This window comes from Eschrichtius robustus, chromosome 3, assembly GCF_028021215.1.
Source record: "Eschrichtius robustus isolate mEscRob2 chromosome 3, mEscRob2.pri, whole genome shotgun sequence".
Taxonomy (NCBI): Eukaryota; Metazoa; Chordata; class Mammalia; order Artiodactyla; family Eschrichtiidae; genus Eschrichtius; species Eschrichtius robustus.
This window is the reverse complement of record NC_090826.1, coordinates 18,510,763-18,530,590: the sequence shown is the minus strand read 5'-3', so window position 1 is coordinate 18,530,590 and position 19,828 is coordinate 18,510,763. Positions and strand designations below refer to the sequence as shown.

At 50.0% G+C, this 19,828-nt stretch overlaps 1 protein-coding gene across 4 annotated transcripts in view; it reads left to right on the top strand.

Annotated features, from left to right (window-relative positions):
* The window catches only part of ASAP3 (ArfGAP with SH3 domain, ankyrin repeat and PH domain 3), a 47,138-nt gene that overhangs the window by 9,391 nt on the left and 17,919 nt on the right, over nt 1–19,828 (top strand). For 2 of the 4 annotated variants that reach the window (XM_068539137.1, XM_068539136.1), the window contains exons 2-6: nt 15,030–15,102; nt 15,192–15,337; nt 18,035–18,109; nt 18,967–19,059; nt 19,285–19,334. In XM_068539137.1, the coding sequence (XP_068395238.1) occupies nt 15,030–15,102; nt 15,192–15,337; nt 18,035–18,109; nt 18,967–19,059; nt 19,285–19,334 (437 nt within the window). The remainder of the gene's footprint in view (nt 1–15,029; nt 15,103–15,191; nt 15,338–18,034; nt 18,110–18,966; nt 19,060–19,284; nt 19,335–19,828) is intronic. The other 2 variants (XM_068539138.1, XM_068539139.1) reach the window with 2 other exon arrangements.

Here is a 19,828-nt window from a genome sequence, read left to right as displayed (position 1 = left end):
TGAATAGCTGAGCCTAGGTCTGGATAAAGCAGGTTCTCCCCTCTGCTCTGCCCTTTGCTCTCTCCTCTCTCCCATCCATTCATTTCTTCATCAAACATTCGTTGAGAGCCTACCCCATTCTCGGTCCTGGCTACACGTTACAATCCCCTGGGTTGCTTTTAGGTAGATTTTTTAAAATAGAGACAAAATTCATATTACATAAAATGTACCATTTTAACCATTTTAAAGTGTACAGTTCGGCAGTCTTTATTCACAGTATTGTGCAATCATTACCACTAATTCTAGAACATTTCCATCAGCCCAAAAAGAAATACTGTGCTCATTAGAAGTCACTCCCCACTGTCACTTCCCCAGCCTCTGGCAACTTTCAGTCTCTACGAATTTGCCTATTCTGGACATTTCATGTCAGTGGAATCCTACAATATGTGGACTTTTGTGTCTGGCTTCTTTCAGTTAGCATAAGGTTTTCAAGTTTCTTCCATATCGTCTGGATTGCTTTTAAAGCAATAAAAATAGGAATAGCAAACACACTAGGCAGTGTTGTAAGCATTTCCCATATACATTTTAACTCATGTAATCCCCATCAAAGGCACAGAGAGAGAAAATAACCCAGTAAACAGGATTGCCAAAGAACATACAGGATGTGCGTGCAAGGTATGGGACATGCTTATACTAAAACCTATTCACTGATTATCTGAAATTCTGCATATCTGAATAACTGCATGTCCTGTATTTATTTTTGATAAATTGGGCAACTCTGCTAGCAGTAAGTGGCAGAGCCAGGATTTGGACCTGGGCAGTTCAAAGCACACTTGTGTGCCTTACCTCTCACTCCTCTTCTTCCTACTCAGGGACTCTGACTTAACAGGTCTGAAGTGAGGCTCTGGAACCCTTATTTTTTTAAGCACCCCAGCTGATTCCCCTGGCAGCCTGGGGATGTGTCGCAGGGCCTGGGAATACAGAGATGTCTGCTGGGCAAGATGGGTATCATGCAGCCCTCCCTGTATACCTGGCACTGGGCTAGGTACTTAAATGCCCGATCACATTCAGTCTCATGAGGTAAGTGCTATTATTATCCCATTTGACAGGTGCGAAAATGGAGGCTCAGAGAAACTAAGTCACTTGCCCTAGGTCACACAACTAAGAGTACTGGAACTAGAATTTGGACCTCAGAACAGTGTGATGTCCTGAATTCTTAACCCTTGCTGCCTTTTCTGTGTTCCCACAAGGCCTTGCTAGTATCTATTCATTCATTTACTCACTCATTCATTCCACAAACGTTTACTGCTACTCATGTGCCAGGCCCTGTGCTGGGTGCTGTGGCTACAAAGGCAAATGAGCCCATCCTTGCCCTTTTAGCATTTTCAGCGCCATAGAGATTCAGACGTGGTAAATAAGGGCCACGAATGCTCTGATAGAAGGCTGTAGTGGGCACAGGGTGGCATAAAGTCAGTTTTTCCGTGATGGGGAGGGGGTGCCCTGTAAGCTGAGAAGGGAAAGATGGAGTGTTTACTAGGCAGAATGGGAAAAAGGCTTTCCTGGCAGAGGTCTAGCGGCTGGAAACAGTGTGGCACGTTGAGGAAACTGCAGAGTTGGGGAGGACTGGGGTTTAAGGCAGTGGTCCCCAACCTGTTTGGCACCAGGGACCGGTTTTGTGGAAGACAGTTTTTCCACGGACAGGGGGAGCGGGGGATGGTTCAGGCGGTAATGCGGGTGATGGGGAGCGATGGGGACCGGCAGATGAAGCTTCGCTGGCTCTCCCGCCGCTCACCTCCTGCTGTGCGGTACCGGTCTGCGACCCGGGGGATTGGGGACCCCTGGTTTAAGGGATTCATGATGACTATCGAGTTGGGGCCGGGAGGGATTCATCCAGGCCAACAAGGGAACCCAGAGGATGGGCGGCGTGGGGCCCTCTGCTGCTGTGTCCAGGAGGGCAGGCTGGTTCTCCCCAGGGTTGGGTGGAATTCAGGGCTTGGGGCCAGGGGTCAGATGGGAATCTTCAGCGATCCTCCTGCAGAGTTCTTGGTCTCTTAGCTCATCACCGCCGAGCAGTCTCCCGAGGAAAATCCCAGCCAGGAAACTTGGGGTTTGTGGAGGCCTCAGCACACACAGAGGGTGCGGCTCCCTTCCTGCAACCCCTCTTCCTCCCCGCTTCCCACCATGCTGCAAGGGGCAGCTGCTGAGGCTGAGCTGGCAGGGCTGGCCGGGTTCCCGGGCTGGGGAGACGGCTTCAGGGGCCCAACTGAAGGGGCGCACAGCCCGCCACAGGCTCCAGCAGCGCAGGAAGGAAAACAGCGAGAGACTGAGGGATCCTGAAATAATAAATGTCAGAGCTGGCAGGAGCCTTCCACGTCACCGCCCAACCCCTCGTTCCAGACAGGGAGTCGGCCCAGGGAGGGAAGGAGACTGCTCAAGGTCGTACCAGGGGCCGGGGCAGACCTGGGGCTGGCCCCAGGTCCTGCTCCAGGCCTTGCAGTGTAGCTCCTCCTGACTGTCCCAGCCTGGACTCTTGGGGGCTGGGGCTGGGGGCTTATCCAGATGAAAACCATTTGGAGACTTTTGCTCCTGCTGGTGGCTGAAGTTGGGGCAGTCTTGCAGGATATGATTAACCCCGCCTCTGAGTCCCGGAGCTTTGACCTGGAAGGGTCATGTCTGTCAGCTCTAAATTGTATAGGTGGGGAAACGGAGGCACAGACGGAGGAAGGAACTTGCTCAGAGGGATACAGAGGGCCTAATGGCAGAGGCAAGCCTAAAATTCAGTGCCTCCCCTCCCTTCCCCCAAAGTGTTTCTGCATTGCTTCTGAAGATGCCTGACATCCACCGTTAGAAAAAAATATGACCTAATTTAATCTTCACAGTGATCCTTACAGAGATAAGTAGGGCTCAGAGAGGTGTGATAGTGAGAGAAGGCTCTGGAGGCAGAGGGCTCTACACTTCCTAGAGCTACTGACATGTCCCTGAGCCGGTTGCCTCGCCTCCCCCAGCCTCGGTTTTCTCATCTGTAAAATGGGGAAGATATTAACTACCTCACAGGAATAAACAAGGTAACAAAAATAAAACGAGCACTTAGCAAGTGGGGTGGCGGTTGGATTCATGTAATCAGATCAGCCTGGGAGCTTGGAATCCGAGTGTCTCCTGTTGGCCATCTGCTTTGAGCTGGGCTGGGCTGTGCTCTCCGTCACCCAGTCGAGCCTGAGGTTCAGGGCTGCACCCCCTTTCTCCCACTTGGCCTGGGTCTGCAGATGAGCCCCAGAGTCAGTCTTTCTACCACAAGAATTTTTTTTTGGCCACGCCACACGGCTGGCAGGATCTTAGCTCCCTGACCAGGGATCAAACTTGTGCCCCCTGCAGCAGAAACGTGGAGTCCTAACCACTGGACCGCTGGGGAAGTCCCATCTACCATGAGAATTTATTGAATCACTCCTCTCTTGTTCAGAACCCTGCAGGAGCTCCTCATCACCTGTGGGATAAAAACCTAGAGGTTTGGGTTAAAAACATGGATTCTGGAGCCTGACACCCTGGGCTGGAGTCTAGGTTCCACCACTTATCAGCTATGTGAGCTGGAGAGATGCCATACCCTGGGCCTGAGGTTCCTCATCTGTAAAACCTCCTGGGGTTGTGGACAGGATTTGGTGAAATAATGCAAGTCTGTCAGGTGCTTAGAAGAAGCCTGGCATGTGGCAGTGATACAAAAGCATCCCCTCGCCTCTCATTAGGAGCATGGACTCCCAGAGGGTCGTTCGGGGCCCTGCTTAGCCTGAGGCCTCACTGCTCACCACTTCCTCACCGGCCCTGGTAGGTGCCTGCCCCATAAGCTCCAGGCTGCTCCCCAAATGTGCTGACACTCCTACCCGGGGACTTTACCGAGGCGCCTCTCCCCTCTTAGAGTCACCTTCCCCGTCCTACTTTGCTCCACCAGTGTCTCCTCATTTTTCAAGGCTCTGGTGAAGCATCACTTCATCCCAGGGTGGGGTGGGTGCTCCTGATCTGTGGCCCCCACAGGCTTCTCTTCTGCTCCAGCCTCACCCAGGCCTCCTCAGCCCTTGGCAAGCACATCCTTGTCTATGTTCTGTCTTCCCCACTGCGCTGTGAGCACCTTGAGGGCAGGGCCCAGCCTGACCTCCCTCTCTTCCCAGCGCCTTCACGGCCGGGCAAGGTACAGCCGGACAGTCAGTATGTGTGGACGAGCCCCTACTGTGTGCCAGTGACTCTGTTGGAGACCTTGCCCCAGCCCCTCCCTCTACCCCACTGGGTGGAGAGGGGCAGACTTGCAGATTTGAGGTTCCAGGGGAGATGCTTGTTCAGGGAGTAGAGCTGAGCTGGGATTGCCTGGAGGAGGGATGCTAGCAAATACTTCCCAGTCCCACCCTTGCCCCTCCTTGCTGGCCACCCACAAAGGGCCCTGTGGGGCTCCCTGCTTTCTTTGGATCTGCTAATTGGGCAGGTGGGTGAGCAAAAGCAAACTTTGAGCATGATGTGAACAGGACAGCTCACGTTTGCAAGGGCTACAAACTTAGCCAGTCCTTATTGATTCGATTCCCAGTGGGAGGTGGCTGGAACGGCACTGACTATCATTCCCATTTTGCAGATGCGGACCCTGGGGCCCAGAGACTGGAGAGATTGCAGACTTGCTCAGGGTCTTGGTATTGGGTCCAGAATAGAACCCCAGTCTCCTCTCTCTACATCCTGTGCTCTTTCTGCTACGTGCCCTCTTTGGAATTAGGCAGCAGAGCTTTTGCAACTTCCTTTAGCCAGCAGGTCAGCCTTAAGCCCTTCCTGTCTGCCCCTCAAGGACCCTCCCGCCTGGCCCTTGCCCTCCTTTGCCTCTCTCGGGCCGACTTCTCCAAACCCCACTCTCTCCCATCCCATTCCTCTTATCAAAAGCTGTGCCCAGACAGCTGTCCATTGAAAGGGGCCCGCTCATGTACTAAGGTGTCAAGGGGTTTCAGGTAACAGTGCAGTGGTCCTCAACTTTTCTGAACATAGGCACCCCCTGTCTTCTTTCATTAACTTCACGTTGTAGAAATTTTCAAACACACAAAAGTGGACTCACCCAGCTTCAACAACTTATTTTGCCAATTTTATGTTTTCATCTACTAGCCCTCATTTTTTCTTATGGAGAATTTGGTATATTCACAGAAAACAGAACAAACTGACGAACCTCCGTTTGCTCATAACCCAGTGCTGCCCCGTGCCCATCCCAACCTGCTTCCCCAGCTCTCATCTTGTTTTGAAGCAAATCCCAAACATCATATTGTTTCAGTCTTAAATATTTCAATACATAGCTCTAAACAGTAAGGACTTCTTTTTCTGCTTACATAACTAAAATGGGATGCCATTCTCGTACCCTGAAACATTAATAATAATCCCTAAATCATCAACTATCCAGTTTTCAAATTTCCAGTTGTCTCATAATTATCCTAACTTCTTTTACAGTTTATTTTTTAAAAAGCAGGATTCAAGTAAAGTCCATTTGTTGATGGGTGTTTTCAGGCTCCTAAGATTCCCCCTCCATCATTTTTGGTTTCGTTTTTTGTAGTCTCCAGGAAAACAAACCAGTGGCCTATTCTGTAGTGTCACGTCGTCTGACTGTGCTCACTGTTGCGTTCCCCAGGTGTGGTTTAAAGAGTTTCTCCATCTTCTGCACTTTCTGTAAATAAATCAGTAGTTAGAAATGAAAAGCCCCAGGGTTTTCTGTGCGTTTTTTGTCATTTCATTAAATATTTGAAGTGTAACTCGGTTTGCTCATTAAAATATTGTATTTTATTTTTCACAGTTAACATGTAGTTAGTACATACAATTTCATCTTCTCTCAGACATCAAAGATCAAAGGAGCCAGGATTCTGCCACCTCACAGAAGGACCCCCTTTCTTAAAAATTTATCTTATTCAAGTATAGTCGATTTACGGTGTTGTGTCAATTTCTGCTGTATAGCAAAGTAATTCAGTTATACGTATCTATATATATATAGAGAGAGAGAGAGAGAGAGAGTTACACACACATATTCTTTTTCATATTCTTTTCCATTATGGTTTATCAGAAGATACTGAATAGTTCTCTGTGCTATACAGTAGGACCTTGTTGTTTATCCATTGTATATATAACTGTTTGCATCTGCTAATCCCAAACTCCCAGGCCATCCCTCCTTCACCTCTCCCCTTGGCAAACACAAGTCTGTTCTCTACGACAGAAGGAACCCTTTTTTTTTTTTTTTTAAAGTATTTGTTTTATTTTTATTTATTTATTTATGGCTGTGTTGGGTCTTCGTTTCTGTGCGAGGGCTTTCTCTAGCTGTGGCAAGCGGGGGCCACTCTTCATCGCGGTGCGCGGGCCTCTCACTATCGCGGCCTCTCTTGTTGCGGAGCACAGACTCCAGACGCGCAGGCTCAGCAATTGTGGCTCACGGGCCCAGCTGCTCTGCAGCACGTGGGATCTTCCCAGACCAGGGCTCGAACCCGTGTCCCCTGCGTTGGCGGTCAGATTCTCAACCACTGCGCCACCAGGGAAGCCCGAAGGAACCCTTTTCAATGTCAAGGTTTCACTGACCTTTCCTTTACACTTGTACTTTTAGTATTGATTGATTGATTGATTAAGAAATATGGAAAAGGACAAAAAGCTACCATGAATTCAAAAATACGTTTAAAGATTTGTGTCTTATTGATCATAACAGCTGCGCTCATATCTGGAATGTGGTCATACTAATTTGTGAGACTTTTTTATTGGTCTGTAGTGCTTACTATATAAGTGTGCCTTCATAGGGCCATGGTAGTAACTCCTTGGACCTCCAGGGCCTGGGGCCCACAGACTGGGAATAAACCAGGGAGTTAGAGTCCAACTGTCCCAGGTCTATCTTGGCCACTTCCTGGCTGTGTGAGCTCAGGCAACTGTCTTTACTTCTCTGAGCCTCACTGACTCATCAGCCAGATGGGAATAAAAGCAATGACTGTCTTATCAGGATGCTATGAGTCTTAAAGGGTGGATGTCAAATTGCTTTACAAACTGTAAAGCCCTGTGCAAGTTTTGGATTGTATTCTTTCCTTAGTTTGTTTGCATTTCCTATGAGACCTGGGGCAAGAAACTCATCTGAGCTTTTGTTTTGCAGTCTGTAAAACGAGGAGGTAATGTTAGATTATCTCCAATATTCTGTGATTTAGTCTCTCAAGGGACAACATCATGGTCCAAAACAAAGCTAGAAACTGGTTTTCTTCTCCTGTGCCAACTATACTTTAATTGGTAGAGGCTACCTGAAGAGCTGCCTCAACAGAATGATGGAACAAAACCAGAGTCAGTGGGAAAAATACTGTGACTGATTAATGATGGCTCCAATGGTCATGGGATGCCACAAAAGGGGTGCCTATGCCCCGTATTATAATGGTCCAAAGGAGTGAATGTCTAATGGTGAAATTTAATCTGCAGCTCTCAAGGCCTTAGCTTTAGCAGCTCTGCCCCCTGGGCTGGGTCGCCATGGTTACCACAGCTGGCTCTGAGAAATCACAGGAATGAAGAATGGCTCCTATTGATGAATCCTGACCCAGGAAGGGGGCATGCAGAAGGCCCTTCCAAGCAAGGCAGCTGGGCATGGCCCTAGTGCTGCCATCTATGATCTTTTGCCTTCAGAGAGCGAGAGCACAGTGTGTGTGTGTGTGGAGGGGGTGGGGGGGCCACAAAGGGCAGTATCACCAACTGGAATTCAGACTTTGTCCAGGCCTAGCCAGGCAAGGCTGCCTGAAGAACTCCAGTTGGTTTTCCAAGTTCAGACATGTCCCTGGTACTCTGAGTTTCGCCTGCCTTTGCCCAGTGCCTGCCCAGGCTCTTGCATGGACTCTTAGCTTTGAGAGAAATCTAAATGGCCATCACTACTAATCCAAAATCTGGTGCCTGAATCATGCTCTACCACGTGAAGTCCCTAAATACTTCAAGGTCACTCCCTCCAGGGTCACTGATTCTTGCTTAGGAACTTCTTCTTGTGTTTGAGCTGAAATCTGTTTCTGTGTCTCTAATTCTACCTCTCAGTCCTGGAAATCCGCTTCAGGGCCAACTTCAATAAATCTGTTTTCTCTCTAGTAGGACAGCCCTTGGAGTATTTGCAGTTGGGGCCCTGACACTGCTGTCAACTTCCTTTTCTTTGGACAGGTCTCCCTCTGTCCCTCCCTCCTCCCTTCCTGTGTGAGGGGATGTTGAGGGGATATGGTAGAGATGGTTGAGCTGAAATTCAGGCTCAGAGGCAGATCCAGTCCCAGGGTCAAAGAAGCCGTGTCCCTTAACCTCTGTGGGGCAGCTTGGTGTTATGGAAAGAACATTGGCCCTGGATTTGACCAGACCGGGGTCTAAATTATGACTCTGCTACTGTTCAGCATTATGTGACCTGGACATACCTGGACATGTTCCTTCCCCTGACAGCTTCATCTATAAAAATGCAGATGGTGATGCCTGTCTCAAACGGTGGCTGGGAGGGTGACAAGTAAGAGTCTGGCCCAGAGCCCTTACTCAGGCATTCAGGACGTGTAACATCTTGCACTCTGTGTCTGCCCAGTGACAGAGGTTTCACTGCGGTCCCTCTGTACCTGTGGTTCCCACATCTTGCTGAGCAGGATCATGGGGGTGGTGGGAGGTATCTTTAATTAGCTCAAGGAAAGTTGAGAAATTCCTAAACCAAATTCCATTTAATTTTGCAATGGATAACATCATTAGCAATCAAATAATAATGTTCTAAGCACTTTACCTATGTGAGTTCATTTAATCTCCCCAACAACCCTATATAGTAGAAACTATTATCATCCTCATTTCGTGAATGGGGAAATTGAGGCACAGAGAGGTCACATAGCAAATACCAAAATGGAGCTAGAATTCTAAACCAGGTAGTTTGGGGCCAGCCTCATACTTTTAGCAATGATGATTTACTGCATCTCTGAAAGGTGGAATTAGACCAGTGATCCCCAAACTGGAGCATGCGTCGGAATCACCGTGAGGGCTCCTTGCAACTCAAATCGCTGGGCCCCACCTCCAGATTTTCTGAGTCAGCTGAAGAATCTGCATTTCTAACACGTTCCCAGGTGACGCTGTCAATTCCCTACTTTGAGAATCACTGACTACTGGGGATTAAAAGGACTCCGTGAGTCCAGAGGCTGATTTTTGGGTTTTGTTAACCTATCCAGTCACAGGCACGGGGAATGAGGGCTGATCTCATACAGAGGCAGAAAACAAATCACAGTAAAAATCATACTCATATTTTCCAAATGCCCCAAGCCTTGGCACCATGCTGTTAATGTCTGTGATCTCATCTAAGCCTCACAGTAACTCTGTGAGTTAAGTGGAGACTGGATTTTTTTCCCTGTGTGATATTATCTTTCTCCCATTTTAAAGAAGGGGAGGTTTAGAGATCTGGCTGGACTAGTATCATCCAGAGAGATAGTTTCCGGGGGACTGGGGCTAGGATCGTAGCTTGGGACTCATCGTGCTATGGTAGCCTCATTACTGGAGTTCTAAAAACCTCTGTGCCTTTCTCCAAATCCCTTCCCATCCCCAGGCTTTGATCTGAATTTTCTTCTTAAAACGGTATTTCTTTAGGTTAAATTTTTGCCCCATTGTACCATAGAGGGTAGGTGTTGTCAGTCATTTATACCCCAGTGTGAATGATCTTGAAATATTTTCTTGAGAAAAGGGTGATTAGAATTCCCCCCTCTTTGTTTCCCCTTCAGGCACTTTGTGTTTATATGTCTATGAGCCTTTTGAAGGAAGGGGCCATAAAATAGGCACCAGGAGATGCTTGTTGAAATGAATGAATGATCCTCTCCTTGCCCATCCTTCCCAGAGCAAGCCTCCCTCCTCTAGCACTTCTACCATTTATACCTAGTACTCCCCCACACCGCGTCACAGCGCAGCCTCTTAGTCCAGTGCTCACGGCCAAGCACCACAGCTTAAAGCTTTCCCTGTTCCTCCTAAGCAGACACAGCTCTGCTTTCCCTGGGCTCTGAGGTACCTTGTCCATCTTCCATTATAACCCTAATCACATTGCATTATAAATATCTATTTACTTGGCTCTTTCTTCCCTTAGATGGTAGTGTCCCTAAGAGCTGAGATCGTGTCTCTTATGCAGGATGTGAACACATAGCAGACACTCAATAACTAGGTGAATGAATGAATGAATAGCTGTGTGAACCTTGGTTGCTAAGAGCAGTAGGGGCAGGAATGGTATCTTGCCAGGAAGCCACTTCCTGATACATTTCTGACAAGGGCATCAAGGGACAGTTTGTGGGTGATTAGGATGACTTGCCTGCCTGTACCAGTAAGAGCCAGGTTCAGCTATAAGTGACAGAATACCTAGCATAACAGTGGCTCAAATAAGATAGACATTTACTTTTCTTTCATATAAAAAACATCTACAGATAAGTAGTCCAGAGCTGATAGGGTGGCTCCACAGTCACCAGGGACAAGGCTACTACTTTGTTGCTCCACCATCCATAATATGTGGCTTCTACCTCATGGTCCAAGATGGCTGCCTGAGCTCTAGACATCACAAATGCATTCTAGATAGGAGAAAAGTATGACAGGACACCCCTCCCTTCCTTTTTTTTCTTTTCTTTATTAAATTTTTTTTCCTTTATTTTTGGAGCAGTTTTAGGTTCACAGCAAAATTGAGTGGAAAGTATAGAGAGTTCCCAAACACCCCTGGCCCTACACAGGCACAGCCTCCCCTACTATTACCATCCCACACCAGTGTGGTACATTTGTTATAATCAATGAACCTACACTGACGCATCATTATCACCCAAAGTCCATAGTTTACATTAAGGTTCACTCTTTTTTTAAATTTATTTATTTATTTATTTTTGGCTGCGTTGGGTCTTCGTTGCTTTCTCTAGTTGCGGCGAGCAGGGGCTACTCTTCATTGCGGTGCGCCAGCTTCTCATTGTGGTGGCTTCTCTTGTTGCAGAGCACAGGCTCTAGGCACACGGGCTTCAGTAGTTGTGGCACGTGGGCTCAGTAGATGTGGCTCGCAGGCTCAGTAGCTGTGGCGCACGGGCTTAGCTGCTCCACGGCATGTGGGATCTTCCCGGACCAGGGATTGAACCCGTGGTCCCTGCATTGGCAGGCAGATTCTTAACCACTGCTCCACCAGGGAAGTCCCTTAAGGTTCACTGCTTCACCAGGGAAGTCCCTTAAGGTACATTCTATGAGTTTTGACAACTGTATAGTGACATGTATCCACTATCCTGGTATCATACAGAATAGTTTCACTGCCTAAAACTCCTTTGTGCTCCACCTATTCATCCCTCCCTTCCCCCAACTCCTGGCAACCACTGATTTTTTACAGTTTCCATAGTTTTGCCTTTTCCAGAATGTCATATAGTTGGAATCCTACAGTCTGTAGCCTTTTCATATTCGCTTCTTTCACTTAGTAATATGCATTTCAGTTTCCTTCATGTCTTTGTGGCTTGATAGCTCACTTCTTTTTAGCACTAAATAATAGTACATTGTCTTCCAAGTTTTGGCAGTTATGAATAAAGTTGCTATAAACATCCATGTGCAAGTCTTTATGTGGAAATAAGTTTCAACTCATTTGGTAAATACCAAGGAGAGCAGTTGCTGGATCATATGGTAAATGTATGTTTAGTTTTGTAGGAAACTGCAAAACTGGATTCCAAGGTGGCTGTGCCCTTTTGCATTCCCACCAGCAATGTATGAAAGTTCCTGTTGTTCCACAACTTCACCAGCATTTGGTGGTGTCAGTGTTTTGGGTTTTGGTCATCCTAATAGGTGTGTAATCCCTCCCTTCCTTTTTTTTAATAAATCCATTTATTTTATTTATTTATCTTTTGGCTGCGTTGGGGCCTCGTTGCTGCGCACGGGCCTCTCATTGCGGTGGCCTCTCGTTGCAGAGTATGCGCTTCAGTAGTTGTGGCTCGCGGGCTCCAGAGCACAGGCTCAGTATCTGTGGCGCACGGGCTCAGTTGCTCCGCTGCACACGGGATCCTCCTGGACCAGGGCTTGAGCCCGTGTCCCCTGCACTGGCAGGCGGACTCTCAACCACTGTGCCACCAGGGAAGCCCCCTCCCTTTTAAAACTACTTTCTGGAAGCTAACAAATGAGATATCCATTACATACCATTGGTTAGAACTGTCACATGACCACATTTAGCTGCAAGTCAGGCTGGGAAATGTAGTCTTTTTTTTTTTTTGGCTGCGTTGGGTCTTCATTGCTGTGCGCGGGCTGCGGTGAGCAGGGGCTACTCTTCGTTGTGGTGCGCGGTCTTCTCATTGCAGCGGCTTCTCTTGCTGCGGAGCATGGGCTCTAGGCGCACGGGCTTCAGTAGTTGTGGCACATGGACTCAGTAGCTGTGGCTTGCAGGCTCTAGAGCACAGGCTCAGTAGCTGTGGTGCGCGGGCTTAGTTGCTCCGTGGCATGTGGGATCTTCCCGGCCCAGGGCTCGAACCTGTGTCTCCTGCATTGGCAGGCGGATTCTTAACCACTGCGCCACTAGGGAAGCCCCGGAAATGTAGTCTTTATTGTGAGTGGCCAAGTGGCCATCTGAAAAGTCAGAGTTCTAATTGCTAAGGAGGAAGAGAGAATGGATTGGGAGCCAACCAGCAGCCTCTGCTACACTGCAGGGAAGAGAGATCCTCTCAAACTAGCTTAAGCACTAAAGGGAATTTGTTTGCTAGGTTCAGGGGTATTTCATGGAGGCCCAAGGACAGGAAGTATGGAAGGGCCTCTCAGGGTGAAGGATCTGGAAAGTTGCCAGAAACCAGGGCAGCTCTTCTTCTCTTGTGCTTCTCTGTGGCAGCATGGGTCTCATTTGCTTCTTTCTACACATCTACTTTGTTCTTTTCCCTTTGCTTAAACACTTCCAATCAATTAGCTAGCTTTCCAGAGCCCGATTCCAAATTCCTTGGAGAGAGAATCTGATTGGCCCAGCTTAGGTCAAGTGTCAACCTGGTCCAGTCAACTCTGGCTGGACAAACAAGGCAGCAAGGGCCCAACTGTAGAGGGGTTTTCAGAGAACGGGTGTCATGGGATAGGAAGACTCCCCAAAGGGTATCTAGAGCATGGACATAGACCTCTCAGGTCTGTGTCCCAGGGCTTTGCAAACCATCATTCATTTAGGTAAACAATTATTGAGCACCTTTTGTATGCTAGGCACATGGATCTGCCTTCTAGGGAGTTTTCTAAATCTCTTTGGAATTTGTTCATATCTTTAACCTGCACTGTCTTTTGGAGTGAAGTCCTAGCTCCTTAAATTAATCAACTCTTATCTTTCCCTTTCAAGTTTCAAGGTGGGAGTCAAGGGCTTTGGCAAACATGTGTTTCCCCGTCTAGGTCTTTGGGAACTACAGACACGTCCGCGTTCTCCCCTCTTGTCTTTGTCTCTCAGATAGAAACGTCTTAGTTCTTTAGCTGAGTCAGTTATGGCCCCCTCTCCCCAGTCTCCCTAAGTCCTCAACTTTCTTTCTTCAGCTCTGGGATGGGCCTCTACTGGTCCCAAATATGAAAGTATCTCAAGGTCATACTCAGGGGACAGACTGTTAGGTTTCTATTCCCTGGAGGAAAAGTACCCAGAATTTGATGGGTACTTTTTAGCATCAGGAGCAACTGCTGACAATCAGAGGTACTGTTCATTTAGGACACGCTCTGTGCTCAGCACCAAACTAAACCCTTTATGTGCATCGTCTCATACATACAGTCCTCATAATAACCCTGAGAGGTAGGCATTATTTCCCTCATTTTACAGATAGCTAATCAGGGAGCTCAGAAAGAATAGGCAACTTGCCCAAAGTCACACAGCATCTGGGCAGTGGAGCTGGGCTTCAAAACCAGACCCCTCTCCCTCCAGAGGCTTCCCGTGTGCCCAAGGCGTCTGAAGACACTCCGCATCGCCTCCAAGGACTGCCTTGTGCTTGTCCTCCTGTGAGTTTGGTTTAGAATCTTTGCAGATACCATTCCAAATGTTTGCTAACTCTTGCCACATTGAAGTAACTCTTTGGCGATCAAATTTTGATCCCATTATCGTCACTGGACAAAATGGGGGGGGGGGGCTGGGCTCAGGGTGCAGCCATCGTGTGTGGATGGAGCGCTGTATTAGGGCACCCCCGGAAGCCCAGCTCTGCTGCTTCCCCACTATTTGACTCTAGGCAAGACCCTCCCCTCTCTTGGCCTCAGTTTCCTCATCTGTGGCTCTGTGGGCCCTTTGCAGCCCTAATTCTATAATTTCCCACTTAACTATGCATTTCATGAGGATTTCATGAGGTTGGCAGCTTCTATACCCCACTGAAAGAGGGGTGTGTCTGGGAGGTTTCCATCCGGGCTGAGCCGCCTGGGGTATGTGACTCCTGCACGTGATGCTGTCACATCTTCTGGCTTCCCCACAGTCTGCTGTTTGTTCTGCAAGCCCTGGAATTTGGGGTTGCCTGATATCGTCCCAGCAATTCTCTCCAGGGGAGCTGAGTGTCCACCTCTACCCTCCTCATCTCACTTCCCACCGATGGTGTCCCAGCCTCTTCCTCCTTATCCTCACGTGGCTGCTTACTGAGCCTGGGGTTTGGGGAACAAGTCTTTCCCCATCTGAGTCTTCCGAGAATATAGAGATGTCCATGTTTTCCTCTGGTATTTTGCTAAGCGTCGTGTATGTATCGCCAAATCATTCTCTCAGCAGCTCTGTAGTGTCATCCTCGTTTTGCAGACGAGGCACCCTAGGCTCAGAGAGGCAAACAGATCTATCTAGGTTGACACACGAGTTAGTGCCAGAGCCAAGATTCAAACCCCGGCCTGGCACACCCCACTGTGCCACGTGCCTTGGAATTGCTGTGTTTCTTGTCCCGCATGAGGAGAAAAGCCTGGCCTTCCTGGTGTGGTGTGACTGATCTGTGGCTTCCCACGTGGTCTGGGTGGGGGAGGGTGGTCTGTTTATGTTTCGTCGGGGTGCAGGGGGACCCTAGGGAGGGAACTATGGGTGTGTTTGGAGGGTGGGATCGCAGAGTCAGGCACCCTTCCCGGTTGAGCATGCCTGAACCTCTGTCCACATTTGCTTCCAGATGCTGGAAGGAGACCAGGCCACCCTACAGAGAATAAAGAAGGCTGTGCGGGCGATCCATAGCTCCGGCCTCGGTGAGTGAGCCTGCTTGGTGCCAGCCTGGCGAGGCAGCCCTTTCCCCAGCTCCAGCCTGGAACTAACTCTGCGCCTCCCTGCTCCACAGGGCACGTGGAGAACGAGGAGCAGTACCGAGAGGCCGTGGAGTCCTTGGGCAACAGCCACCTGTCTCAAAACAGTCACGAGCTGTCCACCGGCTTCCTGAACTTGGCCGTGTTCACCCGCGAGGTGGCCGCGCTCTTCAAGAACCTGGTGAGGCCCTGCTCCTCTTTCACTCAGCCTCAGCCCAGGCTCAAGGCAAATCTAATCAGTGACTTAAAAACCCGACTGGGAAAGGGTTGGTTTCCACCCTTCTTCCAGGTTTCCCTTGACCCCTAGTCTCCCTTGACCTCTGACCCATGACCCGAGGTTCCTTTCCAGTTCTTCTTTTTTTTTTTTTTTTTTTAAATATTTATTTATTTATTTTGGCTGCGCCGGGTCTTAGTTGCAGCATGCAGGATCTTTAGTTGCAGCACGCGGACTTCTTAGTTGCGGCGTGCGTGTGGGATGTAGTTCCCTGACCAGGGATTGAACCCGGGCCCCCTGCATTGGGAGCGCAGAGTCTTACCCACTGGACCACCAGGGAAGTCCCCCTTTCCAGTTCTGACCTCCTATTTGCATTCTTCTTCCTCTCTGACTTCTTTCCGGCCGGTGTCTCCTCTCCCCTCTCTCCCTCCCTCCCTGCCCTCCTCCTTCTCCTCTGTGGTGAGCACCCAGGAGCAAAGGGGGTCTCACAGTGGGGAGGAGCCCCACTCAAGGGAGGGCGGGCTCAGGTTCCTGTCTTTGCACCACTGCCTCTCCTTCACCCTCTTTGTCCTCTGCTTTCCCAACCATACCTGCTTTGTCCTCAAAGGCAAGAACGTGCCTTGCCTCAGCAAGCCTCTCAGCTCCTGCACGTAGCCCAGTGGCCTCAGGTTCCTTCCTGAGATGGCCTCCTCCCCGTCCGCCAAGTCCCCGCCTCAAGGCTACCCCAAGACTTGAGCTCTTTCCTGGTGCAGGCGTGGTTCTCAGTACTTCATGTGTGTTAACATTTCATCCTGGAGCACAGCTCTGTGGGGTTGTTTTTACTATTGTCCCCCCTGTACAGGCTAGGAAACTAAGACATGAGGTTAAGCACCTTGCCCGAGGTCACACAGCTGATTTGAACCCAGCATCCGAGCACAAGCCTGGCTGTACCACCTCCCAGGAAAGCCTCTCTCCCTTCTCCCTCTAGGCTCCATAGCTTTTGGCCCAGCTTTCGTGGCTCAAGCTCCACCCAGGGCCCTTCCTGGCTGGCGGGGACCACATCATCTCTACGAGGCAGTTTGCTTAGTGATCAAGCACCCACACCTCAGGCTTAGACTCAGGCCTTGAATCCCTGCTTTGCTGCTCACTAGGTGTATGACCCTGGGCAAGTCCCTCTGCTGCTCACTAGGTGTATGACCCTGGGCAAGTCCCTCAGTCTGCCCAAGCCTCATCTGTAAAATGGGGATAACAGTGGTCCCCACCTCACAGAGTGGTGATGAGGACTTCGCAAGTTAAGTGCCTGCTCCGGGGTAGCGCTCAGTTAACATTAGCTAATATTGCCGTCTGTCATCATTTTGTCTCTTTGCGTAGCACTGCCTCGCACCCTGTCCTGCATGTAGAGGCCTTTAACAGTGTTTGGGTTCAACTGAATCAGTGACGTCTTTTGTCTTTACCTCTCCTCCCCTTGTTTCAGTCAAACTAGTGTTTGCTGAGGGTCTTCTCAGTGGTGGGCGATGTACCAGGGGCTGGTGACACAGGGAAGAGTCAGACTGCCTCGGAGAGCCACAGCCTAGTCGAGGAACTGAGATGTGAAATGACACCAAGCAAGACCAGCAGTGTGGCACAAACTCAAGGACCCAGCAGCTTGGGTCAGAGGCCTAGGGCTGCCATGGCTCAGAAAAGGGGAGGTCAGGATAGGCCACAGGAGGAAGTAGTCAGGAAGGCTTCCTGGAGGAGGGGAGGCCAGAGCTGTACCTTGAAAGGTGGGCTGAAATATTAGATAGGCTGTTTTGAGTTGCCAAATGACAGAAATTCAACTCAAACTAGGTTAATTTTTTTTTTTATGTCTTTTTCTCTCTTTCAATCTTTTTTTTTTTTTTTTGGCCACGCCACATAACTTGTGGGATCTTAGTTCCCCGACTAGTGATTGAACCTGGGCCCACCCAGCCCCAGCAGTGAACGCACCGAGTCCTAACCATTGGACCACCAGGGAATTCCCTAGGTTAATTTTTAAAAAGAGAATTCACTGGCCCCTGTAATGGGAAGTCCAGGTATGCAGCTGGTCTTAGGCTCCTTTTCTTTCTCTTAAAGAGTTTCTCTCTGTCTCTGCTCAGTGGGCAGGCCCAGATTCACACCTTACATAAAAAAGACAATCTTTCTTCCGTGACTTTGGCAGAAAAGTCCCAGGAAGTATTCTGATTGGCTGGCTTGGGTCACGTGCCTGTTTCTGATCCAATCACAGTAGCCAGAGGGTGGGGCACTCTGGTCAGCTCTGACTCCTGTGTTCACCCCATGTGACCATAGGGAATGGGTTCCCCACATTATAAGGGGAGTGGAGGAACTAGCCAGACAGAAACAACAGATGGGTGCTACAGGTGGACCTCAGAGGGTCCGAGAGGAGAGGTGAGGGTGTCCCTCTGGCAAAGGGACAAAGACAGGCTGACCATGGATGCCGTGGATTGAGCAGTGAGGTGATAAGGTGGATTAGTCAGGGGAGGGGAAGAGCTTTCACAGGAGGCCGACCCCGCCACCCCTTGTACTCCTTCACCTTCTTGTCTTTCTCTCCCCTGCCTCCTTCACCCCAGTGCTGTCCTTGGCCTTGCGATGCTTCACCGTACCCTGAGCCCCTTGGGGCTGGATGGACGGTCACCCAAGGTGGGGTATGGGGGTCTCTGCTTTTTCCAGGTTCAGAACCTGAACAACATTGTCTCTTTCCCCCTGGACAGTCTGTTGAAGGGGCAGCTGAGGGACGGGCGACAGGTGAGTTTCCATGTGGGCAGCAGGGGGAGTGCAGAGGTGGTGGGATGGAGCAAGACAGGGGTGGGCAGGAGACCATAGGGGAGGCAAGGCTGGGCTGAGGACGGAGGCCAAGCGAGGCTGTCACAGTGGGTGTGCTGACCCCATATTACTGACCCTCAGGATGACAGGAGGACCTGGCCCTGGGGTGAGCCTAGGATGGCTGACTTACTGTCTGCCAGGGCCCTTTACAGCAACCCAATGTGGGGGGTTCTGTAGGTGCTGTTATCCCCATTTTGCAGTTGAGGAAACTGAGGCTCAGGGAGTTTGGTACCTGCTTACAGTTTACACAGCTGGTCAGTGGAGGAGCCAGTGTGAGAGTCAGGCCTCCTGACTCCCATGCTTGGCTGCTCTCTCTGCAGCAGGCAGCTCCTGGCTCGAGGCAAAGTAGAACTCAAAGAGAGTAACAGAATAATCTCCCTGGGAAGTCTGCCCCAGAAGGCCCCTGAGAGGTTCTCCCCGCAGAGGCTTTCCTCCTTGCCCCAGGAACCACCCAAACCAGACCAGCAGCTTTTTCTCCTGGTAGACTGGGGCACCTTGGAAGTTTGGGGGTGGGGGGAGGGGGGCTGTTCTGAAGGGTGTGAGCAGCCTGCTGGATGAGGCCCAGGCAAACTAGGCCAGGGATCAGCCAGGTCTCTCCGGCTTGCTGTGTGGCCTCGGGTAGACTTCTTAGCCTCTCTGTGCATGTGTCCCTCCACCTGTACCTTCCTGTTGAAAGGGTGAGCAAGTACCAGGCAGGAGAAAACAGTGGGGTAAAGTTAGGGGAGGATTCTGATCTTTATCCTCCATCCTTTTCCTCATGGTGATCTCCATCTTCTAAGGGAGGGGACTCAGGGCAGACCCCCCAAAATCTCCCCAGTACCCTAGGCCTGAGCCTACCAATTCAGACGGATTACTGGCAACTGCGGGAAGAGGTCAGTTGGGAGAAGGGGCTCAGCTCTGAGAAATGGGGTTGGTTGGGTCTATTTTGGGGGGTCAGGTTTGCAGTCAGGGCTATGTGGGCAGGGGGTGGTTGGATTGTGGCTCTGAGCGGCACAGGGGAGCATGCAAGTGCAGGGTCCCCCTCATGGTAGCAAAGTGTACTGTAGATTCCAGACCCCAAGAGCCCCTTTGGGCAAATTGTTCTTTCTGAACTACAGGATTCCAAAAAGCAACTGGAGAAGGCATGGAAGGACTACGAAGCCAAAATGTAAGTGGCTGCGGCCAGGGTGGTTTGTCCAGGAGAGCAATGTTTCTGTTGCAGCGGGAGGCTGGATATGGGGAAGAACCTAAGTGCTGCCAGGGCACGTCACCCAGAAGCGCATGGCACCTCGCTCTCTAGAAATGTTTATGGGGGCTGGTTTATGCCCAGGCCTGACGGGAGTCTGGGGGCTGGACCACGAGATGACTAAAGGGGAGCTATTGTGAAGGGACCCCAAGATGCTGCTTTCAGAGACCCATCTGCTCAGTGGTGCCAGTCATGGGCAGAGAGATGGAAAGGAGCATCCATTTACTCAACACCTCCATGTGCCAGACATCCATCCTCACGCTCACCCAGCCCTGTGAAGGAGATAGTAGTATCCCAGTTATCAGAGGAGGAATTAGAGGTTCAGAGTGGTTAAGTTACTTGCCCGAGACCATACAGCTAGGCAGAGGCAGAGCTGGGATTCACGTTCGTTGATCCTGTTTCTGCAGCACCAGGCA